The 10,352-nt window shown below is 37.7% G+C and overlaps 1 protein-coding gene across 3 annotated transcripts; it reads right to left on the bottom strand.

Moving 5' to 3' along the window:
* Positions 1-511: 511 nt before the first annotated feature.
* On the bottom strand, positions 512-10,265 carry LOC113679610 (spermatogenesis-associated protein 6). 3 transcript variants are annotated; one of them, XM_089196005.1, is made up of 12 exons: positions 10,023-10,265; positions 9,721-9,858; positions 9,569-9,617; positions 9,419-9,466; positions 7,509-7,639; positions 7,265-7,342; positions 5,284-5,368; positions 4,032-4,330; positions 3,362-3,408; positions 2,876-2,935; positions 2,089-2,156; positions 512-967 (listed from the first exon to the last, which is right to left on the bottom strand). In XM_089196005.1, exons 1-11 carry the CDS (start codon positions 10,068-10,070, stop codon positions 2,123-2,125), a joined length of 1,017 nt encoding a protein of 338 aa, XP_089052131.1. In that variant the 5' UTR covers positions 10,071-10,265; the 3' UTR covers positions 512-967; positions 2,089-2,122. The 3 variants fall into 3 exon arrangements, with proteins under 3 accessions (XP_089052131.1, XP_089052122.1, XP_089052121.1); XM_089195996.1 differs by having other exon boundaries at positions 4,032-4,294; positions 5,284-5,608; positions 10,023-10,224; XM_089195995.1 differs by having other exon boundaries at positions 5,284-5,608; positions 10,023-10,224.
* Positions 10,266-10,352: the final 87 nt, after the last annotated feature.

The following is a 10,352-nucleotide window of genomic DNA, read 5'->3' on the forward strand; positions in this document are numbered from 1 at the left end:
TGCAGGACGCGCGGTTTTCCCCCCCGCGGGAAGGTTTGAGACAAGTCAGGGAGAGGTTTCCCGGAGGTCTGGCACAGATTATCAGTGCCAGGCCCCTCAAGGACTTTTCACCTGCTTGCGCTTCTCAAGGTTTCAGTCAGTGAAACGCTTAGGTTAAGGCTAGGAAGAGATGGGACTTAAGACTTATCAGGGCGCCGGGGATGGAACGATAGAAGGTGTGCATGAACGATTTTGATTTACGAGTTGCGATACATCAAGAAAACGAACGAGTGAGTTTTCTTCGGTGTATCGCAATAAGTGAATCGAATCAACCCCTTTCCATGGTATGCCCGCCTCATAGCGAAACATGGCCCTCAGGTTTTTGCATCCCCTCCCAAGCCTACTGTTCAACCACCCTCAAACCAGAGGGTGTTCCCCTCCTACCTGAGTTCTGACAAGGCATGAACTTTCGTGTTAATCTTGCAACATTGTGGGCATGTTTTATCCAAATCCAAATCCAATCAGATATGTATTTTTTTAAAAATTCATATCCATTTATTTGCATGCATAGCTTTATTAATGTACACAACTCTTTTTATGTAGAACATCCATTTGGCATGTGTTACAGGATATAAATGAAAGTCTGATTTCCGAACCACCCTAAAATCTTTAATTACATCATGCATCTTCAGATCAACAACACCACGTATTCTGACCACATACTCTGACAAAATAAATACATAAAACTGTAGATTTGCGATTCAAGAACGAATATATAAGTTAAAACCTAAAGCGTGCTCTGATTTCAAGGCTTATTCTAAAATGTAAACCGAGTTAGTCATTGATCATGATAGCAGTATTACTGAAGATATAAAACTCTTGATAAATCTCACGAATATTATAATGTACAATAAATTATAAAAAGACTGTCAGCCAAACTCCGATGCTATGCACACACTTCCCCAAAAGGTTTTCTTCATAGAAAAACCTGAAATGAAAAATCAACTGAGGTTTAATATTATTATAATATTTTATTACCATTATTATTATCTTTAAAAATCAAAGCTCATTACGCTCTAAAGTCGACTCCCAAAAACTTGTAACTCCCACTACCTCAGTTTAAAATCGATTTCCGTCACATTTATTTTAGTTTTCCCCTCACGCTAGCTTAGGGCAGCTTTCGTTCCCTCAATACTATTTTCTAAGCAATCTTACTCTCGATAAATCGAAAAAGATAAAAAAATGAGCGATTTTGAAGTAGTGACATTTTTTTTCGTCGTTTCCTAAGCGCAGGACAATTAAAATAAATGTAGGGCCCCGTGATAGACAGAACCTACGTTCTTTGGGTTCCGCGCTCCGACGCCCTGCCTCTGAGTAACAGAAAACTCCAGGGTAAGCAAAGCTATAATTTGTTTTGGCTCAGAAATAACACAAAGGAATATTTCTCTTGTCTTTCACTGGCGTCTTTTCCCATAACAAGACAAAAAAACATGTCTCTTTACTTTCATTATCGGGTTCAAAATTAACCGTTTTTCTAATTCTATCTAATTCTCTGTCTTTTCATTATTTCTGCACTTCACTACGTGGGTCAGTCCCATTTGAATTTTGCCGGGACTTCTACCAGTTGTTTAGCTGTTTGAATCGCTGCTTTTTCTTTTACACTTTTTTCCTGCGTTCCGTTTTCAGTTTGTCTAGACTGCAAGAAGTCACCCTTTTTTGGCGAAGTCGGTCGCACAAGGAAAAAAAACTCAGCGAAAAAAAATTTTTTGGCGTACTGCGCGGAACTCTGGAGGCGCACGAAAAGTAGCGCTTCGCTCCCAGAGTTCCACGTAGCGCGCTAACGTCTTCTTTTTTATTTTTTATTTTTTTCCAATTGATTGTTCTTTTGACTCGTGCGACGGAATACACCGAAAAGGGGCGACTCCACGTAGTGTACACTATGTCAAGAAATTTTATTGTGATGTAAACTATGTGAAATACGTCAAATACCTCTTTAAATACCCGGTCATTTGTCTTAAATCCCAAGAACCTTTCCCAAGTTCTCTTGAAGGTTCAAGTTATTGGAAGCCTACTGTATTTTTGTTACAAATTTTTTTTGGAAGCACAAACCTGTGTCACGAAATACTTTATGAGGACCACTGCATCATAATTCGATTCCCAGGGATTTGTAATATGCACTGAAAACAAACCAAAAAAATTGCTATCAGCACCACAAACACTAAGCTGGAGAGACGACAACCAAATGGTAAGGTAAGCAGGACTCTCAGTATTACAGTTGTAGGCCTGGCTGGGTTCCCTGTACCACGATCCTTGGTAACTAACCCTCCTCCCACAAAGCCTCTCCAGTCAGGAGTAAAAACGGGTAACACAAAATTGTTAATAAATGATTGGGACGGGAGGGAGGTAACTCTCAGAGAATTTGCATCCCATCTAAGGAGAGTAACACCCTTCACAGAAGATTCAAGTCAGTTTTGTTCGAAGATCTTATCTTGACCCTTTACAACTTGACATCAGTATGCATGTTCTCTATACATTTCCTGAGATGCTGACAAGGAAAATTTGTTTTCACAATCAAGAGCTCCTTTAGTTTGGAGAAATTAGATGCTAGTCGCTCTAAGGGGTTAAAGGGTTATTTTCTATTAAGAAGTTTTTGGATGGAATAGAGAATTCTGTGTCAGAAGGCATTTAACAAAACATATGGCTTCATTGCTAGGTTCCCTCTTGCTAGGCCTCAAATTCACTTGAGCTTAAGTCTTGAACTTCAGAGAAAGTTTAGATTGCCTTTTTTCCCAACAAATCAAGAGTGTTTTGTCATTAAAAATTAGAGTGACCTGTAAGAGCCCTGTACAACAACACTTCTTTTCCCATGAAGATGAAAACAAAAAAGTGCGCTTACGCTCTGTCTGCCTCCCTTATGGCATCACTCAGTGCTCTTCTTTCCTCTCGCAGGGATTCTCTGTACCACAAAAAAGATTGAAACAATTAAAAGCAAGAAAATTTATGCATACTTCTATAACTCAGGATAACACATTATGAGTGCTGAGATCATACCCTGGTCAAGGTAATTTCTGTATGTTCTTAGCAAGAAATGTTGTCATATCTCACACAGTGTGTAAGAAATAACATGTCTTGCTAAGAATATGAAAAAATTACCTTCAGGCATGAATGAGTACCAGAAATCTATTTAGGAGAACCTACTGTAGTGCAGGAGTAAACTCACAGTAAATTAAAATCATATATATGAGCACTAGCAGTAGTCCTGAGAGGTGGGCTCTGGGCATCCTGATGAAGCAACAAGCTCAGGTTATTAGTTAGCATTATATCAGTACAGCACTGACAACAGAAAATGAACTTGCAACTTGTACATGCAATCATCTCTTACCTGAGAATATCCAGTGAGTCTACACTTTCATTATCTGAATCTTCAGACTGTAAGTAAAGCAAAGCAAAGGAATGATCAGCCACAGTCAAAGTTACAAGTATTATTCTCTTTCTAAAGTGAAGTCTAATCTATTGCAAACTCGTGAAGGGATGGAACATGCACTCACTGGTTTTTTCATAGCAATGACTTCTTTGTAGAAAGTGGCAAATTTGGGAACCCATATTTTCATGAGTTTGCGATTGACTTTCATGGAACTTTACAGATTACTAATTTCAGGGAACATATTAGGGTTCACAAAGCAACCAGGTGGACAATCAGACATGGTTTGATGCTACTCTGGTTTAAAGATTTAATGAATGTAACCAAGAAGTTACAATTCATTGGCCCAATGTTTTGACACTCCAGTCCAGGCTTTCACCAGGGGCTATCTAATCGTTGCAGCAAGAGATCCAATGAAAAAAAAATTGTATCTTCTCGGTTACATTTATTAAATCTTTAAACCAGAGTAGTATCAAACCATGTCTTATTTCAGGAAAGTTAATCGAGCAGATGACAGATGTTTGTTTGTTTGTTTTTTTGTTTTTTTAGGTTTTGTTGGCAGTTGGAAGAAAAATACAGAAAAGCGTCACATTGTCAAAGTGGTTAGTTCCATATTGAATGGAAAACTTACAAACTTCCTGGGGCTCTTCCCCTCAATCACTCTTTCCACACGCTGTTGAATGCGATCAGATGCCCCTAGAGCTGCCTTCAAGTTAGGTGAGTTCCTACTCTTGAATCGTAGCACTGGGTCGCTGAAGTTTTTCCAAGAGTTGGTTGAGATGTCAAGATCATCCAATGCATAACTGAGGCTACGAGAAGGACTAGACGGACGGTAGGAGCGAGACAAAGACATAGGTGCTGTCACTGAGCGTGTATGAGCCCTGTGTCGAGAAACTGAAGGAGAAGGGAAATCTTCTGAGTACTTCCATGCTGGGGAATAGAATAACACATGTGTTACTAGTAAAATTGGAGTTTTAGAATGATACTGTCTGAGAAGCATGGTTAAGTCAGCTTACAAACAAGTGCCATTAGGGGATTGGGGGTATTAAAACAACCCACTCCTCCCCTCCCACCCCCCCCCCCAAGAATACTGAGCCAGTCCATTGCAAAGTTAACCCCCACCCTACACCCCTCTCCCACCCACCCCCCCTCCCCAAAAGAAAAAAGAAAAAAAGAAATTTTTTTTTCAGGTTTCCTTGACAGGTAGTTGGAGATGCAATGGCCTAATAATCAGCCTGTTGGACTCTGGGGCAAGAAATTCAAAGGAAAGTATTAGTAATTATCTTCACCTTACAATTTCAGTGCAAAGTTTGACCCCAGAAACAATAATCACAAATCAGACATGGTTTGATGCTAATCTGATTTAAAGATTTAATGAATGTAACCGAAAAGTTTGGTCTATAAATTGTAACCAAGAAGTTATGGATCAATATCAGTATCTGGGCAACTGCCCACCTACCCCTCCCCTAACTCAACAACAGTCAATTGACAACAATTTAAGGTAAATGTTGGGTTAGGGGAGGGGTAGGTGGCCAGTTGCCCAGATACTGATATTGATCCATAACTTCTTGGTAACATTCATTATATCTTTAAAATAGAGTAGCATCAAGCCATGTCTGATTGTCCACCTGGTTACCTTGTGAACTTTCACCCTTTCACTCCCGAGATCTCATAAGTAACTCCCCTGCCAAACAGTTCTGGTGATGTTAGTTCAGAGAATTTGGTGTTGGATCAATGAATAATCCCTTTACTATTATTTTTCTTTATTTTCATCACTTGCGTACTTGATATTGTATTGATATTGTAAGGAGAAATTTTATCTTGGTCACTCATGGGAGTTATGGGGCTATATATCTTTATTACATATCAGTTCCTGCATGTACCTGGTAATGGTTGTACACTTGACATCCCAAGACGGGATGGGGAGCTTGAGCGTGGCCTCCTGGTGGGTGACTTGGATCGACGAGGCTTAGGACGAGTAAAAGAACTAAAGTCACGATTTTCCAACAAACCTTCGTCTTTATGACGAACAAGAAATGGTTTATTGTGATTCGCAAGAGTATCATCAGGTCTAGGTAGTGGTGTACTGGTGAGTTTGCGGCGTGAAGGAGAGGGAGACCGTGGCACTTGCTTAGAGCCTGTGGGACTGACTGACCGCCGACTGGTACTAAATGTGCTGTTTGTCAGAAGATCATCGACACCAGAGTCCTAGAATAACAGGTTCTTTTTTAGTTTGTTTCTTTTTATTTTTTCCTTTCCCTATCTCTTGGGAATGCAATTTTTAAGTGGGACTTTAAATCAAGAATGGCTGTTGTAAAATACACTGCAGACAGTTCACATCCCAACCTCATCAGTCACAACAGCTACATGTGAAATGAAAAGAATCTCAGAATCATAGAGAGCCAGTAAAATTACCAAAGAAAGATTTCCAATTTTGAGGCCACAGACATTTCACTGTAATAAATTTTTTTAACAGTTTTGAAAGATAAATAATTCTCTATCTGCACATATTTTCCATTTGCAAGTCAACCTTTAGAGCCTTAATCTTTTAATCCCTGAGAGTGACTTGCATCTAATTTCTCCTTTCAAAATCATCCCTGAATCAAACATTACAGTCATGAGAATAAAGGAAATGATAATCAACTGGAGAACCTCTTGACTGTTAAACAAATTCTCTTTGCCAGCACATTAGGAAACGTCTAGAGAACAGTATGGAGAATATACATACTGATGTTAGAGTGTAAAGTGTTAAAACCTTGACATTTCAACTAAGTTGCCTCAAACTTGGAAATTCTCCAAATTTTACTGCTCTCTTTCCATTTTTTCTTTTTGTTCAAAACTCATATTTTGTCAACTGACATGATCAAGTGACAGGTACTAAACAGCCAAATTATGACCCTCTTTTATTGCCTCAACTCCTCCATAAACAATGAAAAAAATATGGCTCACACAAAGTTTGATTTCAAACAGCCATTCAGGATGAAAGTAAAAGTGATTGAAACAGCACAAAGAAACAAGAGTTGATCCTCCGCATTTTCTAGCAGATCAAAGGCTCCACAAATTTGCACAAGTGATTCTAATGGAGGTGCTTAAGAGTGAAAGTGTGCCACGGTCTTCTCCCTGACCATCAGTAATTTAAGAAAATATTTACAGGTGTAAAGAGTTTTTAAAAAATGTATATCCATTAAGGGAAAAAGTGATTATTACAGGCATTTCACAATTAAAGTGCAATAAACTTTGTACAAGTTTTAGGTGTAATTCTAAGCAAGTGACTCTAAACATGTAGAACCTGTGATTTCATTGCTGGTTCAAAGAGTTTTTATTTCTTTCATACAACATGCAAGATGAGGAGTGTACAGGAAATTAAAGCACTGAACAGTGGGTCAACAGGACCAGATTTGGAGACACTGAAAGGGGTCTTTGAATTGCGCCCATGGGCAGGACATTACACATTCACAGTGCCTCTTACCACTCTTGAGTACCAAGCATTCAGGAAAACTTAAAAGATTTCTTGCAGTTGCCTGTGATGAGCTAGCATTCCATTCACAAGAATGAAATTTGAAGGGATGCATGGATAAAAAGCCCTTTGTAACCTCAAACAAATTACATTTTCACTCTTAATTCTGTTATACTCCCTTGTGAAAAATAAGGAGAGTTTGATTGTTTTTTGAGGGTTACCAAGATCTTTAATTAATTTCCATGCAATCCTTTCAATATCTCCTTGCCCCTTGATCATGTTTGCATGGAAATCTGAGTAAACTCCGACTGTATTGATCCATTGGGCTTTTAAGACTTGGTTCACAGTGATTTTATTATTATTTTATAGCAAAAAGACCAGTGCAAGGAACTTTAGATCATACTTACAGATGATAGGTAATCTGTAGGATCTGGGACTTCCTTGATGGTGGTCTTGGTAGAAAATTCTAACCTCAGAGGCTGGCCCTGCAGAATAACACAATTTAATTGTTACAAGATGGCTGTGCTAGTTTCTTTACTATGTTTGATTCACAGGATTGACTCAAATTTACATCCAACGCCATTACTTGAAAATTCAAACTTGAATGTGTATCTAACAAGTACCATAACTATATTCCATTGTTTTACTTACTGTAATTCTTATGGGGTTAAAAAGAGATGTTTTGAAGAGAGTCACTTCACGACCTGATCCTGGATATGGCGGAGCAGCAGGATACAAAAAGTCTCTTGCATTGTTGGCAAAGTGACCAATAACATAGCCCTCTGTAAACAAGTATCGTGACATTATTAAAAACAGTTACAACATAAAAATTATGTTAAGGATATCACATAGTTTGTTTGTATTATTGAATCCATCTTAAAGATAGGTATTTAACACTCTATGGTATTTAACACTCTAACTCCCAAGATCTGATTGTTAATTCTCCCTTCTAGCTGCTGCACAATTTATTATAGTTTAGTCACAAGAATTTGGTAATAGATCAAAATAACAACTTCTACAGATAAGTACGAGTAATATTTCTCATGGACTGTGTTGTAGATAATGTATGGATATTGTACAGAGAAATAAAACATGTATGCTAATCATTTCTGAGAGTTAAAGGATTAATGATTACTTTAAAAGGATCATTTCACTAATGAATGACCCTCTCCTACTCTAAAAGGTAAGATTTTGATTGTCCTTCATCTGGTATTCTCCACTACAACATGGTTTGTCAAATAATTAACTTGACATTTATTTAATTATTTCAATCAGCTACTACTGTGTTTGGGTGATCAGTGTTTACTTAAAAAGACCTGTAATGCTTTTATCAATACACGACTGTGTCAAGATTGATTCCATGCATAGTTACACAAAATTTTGGATGACTAACTTGACAAACCATTATTGTTCAATCAAGCACACCTCACTTGAAATAATTTGGTACTATCCCTGAATTTTTTTGAAGAACATAAAACTTACAGACTGTTCATCCAAATTTCAAAGTTTTTTTTCATTTTCTCTTGTTAGTTTTAAGGAGTTACTGTTTTTAAGGACAACTAAATACATTTTTCTTTCAAATAGACACACATTCTAAATTTGAAACTTAGTGTTAATTGTAAATTATTCAGACGTCCTCACCAGAAGTTTTTCTTTTTTAAATAGACACAAATTCAGGCTAATTTTTTTTGCAAGAATCTGTAATATTTTGAGAATATTTACAAAAATGAAAGCTTTCTAACACAGGTAATTGTCTTACACCTTTTTATAAATTGAACATGTAGTCAGAAGAGTGTATAACCAATCTACAAAACAAACTTTGCCATCAATTTACAAATGACGTAGACAACCACAAAAACGGTACAATGCCTGTGGACTAACTGTCTAAACCACAAAAGAATCACTTTTAATTGTATGTAGAATTTTTGTATTGTCACTACAACCATTGATGTCTTAATGAGACAAACTTTAATTTGAATTAAGGTCAATAAATGTGGAAAGAATATTTAAAGAAAACCAGAAAAAAGTTGATAAAGTTGCGTTGAAAAACTGAGTTTTTGTAATAAGTATTATGTGATTAGCATGTGACAATCTGAACTCAAATTTGTGCGGTTTTCGAACGAAACAAAAACTAATTAAAGTTTGTAACCGAAGTATTCTAACTATGGCTACTATAACAAGGTACGGGGGCACTGATTTAGTCAAATATACAGCTTCCAATGGAACGGAAAGCGCTAAAAACTCAAATTCCGATATATCAAACAACAAACTTTATATCTTTCATGTCTGTTTCTGATTGGTTGGAGATTACAAGCGAAGATTTCAATACTAATTTCTTTGCAAATGTTGTGGCTACTGTAATAATGTAAACATAATTTTCCCACCTCTCTTGAAAAAAAGTTCAGGGTCGAATGCTTTCAGCTGATTATTAGTAACGTCACTGGTGGTGGTAAAGAATTAAGCGCTCACGAATAATCTTAGGTTACGTGAAAGTTAATCCCTTTGCAGCGTTGGTAAGCGAGGGATTTAGAGCAAATTTACAAAATTAAAAGTATTCTCACCTGAAATGTAGTCATCGTGCTGCCTTAGCTCTACCAGAACATCTTCACCTTGAGAAATTCAAACAAACGCGATGTTAACTTTCGTATCCGGTTTCCATACCATCAAATATGGCGGAATTCTTCGATCGTGATCCAGTGAATGTAGCTTACCTTTTAAGTGAACTGTTACGTATGCTGGGTCCTGACAGCTTTTGAATACCTAAGAAAAGAAAGCAAGGTACAATAACAAGGCTAAAATCCACACGATCGTCCGAACGTGACGAGAACAAATACACAAAGCAGGTTACGAAACTAAAACTCACCCGTTCGAATCGCAGACGTTCATGAAAGAACAATGGAAAGGTAGGAGCTACAGACTTGGTATTAACTTCCAAACCCATGCAATTTACTTTCAAATAAACATAGCCATAATCTCGGAGAAAAGTACCAGGGCATGTCACCTGAAAAGCGAATGGAAACAGAAAGATTTATGAAATTCGTTCCAACAAAACCTTCGAAGGATCGATCGCATGCAAGACCTCCCTTGCAGCATGCAGTCTGGCGTCGTTAGCAACGGCGAAGGAATCAGTTGAAATTCCTTCGACATTTCGCCAACAACACTTACCGTGTGAATATCTAACTCCACCACAACTTTCATAGCCTTACGCGGCATTGTACTTTTGCGCTTATTTGAAAATCCTGGCGAGAAAAGGTAGGCAAAACAGTAGAGGTCGACGTCAGATCAAACCGGGTCCAGAGAAACCTGTGATTTAAACCCGCACGGCTAGAGCGTCGCCGCGGGTAGACGCGAAATTTGGTAAACAGTTATTGACCAATCAGAATGCAGTATTCTTTAACTTGATTAAATGAGTACACTCACGGACAAATGAGAATTATAATTGTTTTGTGACGTCATTGGAACACATAATCGTTAGTTCCTCGATATTTTCCTTGA

The sequence above is a fragment of the Pocillopora damicornis genome, chromosome 1 (genome assembly GCF_964200805.1).
Source record: "Pocillopora damicornis chromosome 1, jaPocDami1.2, whole genome shotgun sequence".
NCBI lineage: Eukaryota > Metazoa > Cnidaria > Anthozoa > Scleractinia > Pocilloporidae > Pocillopora > Pocillopora damicornis.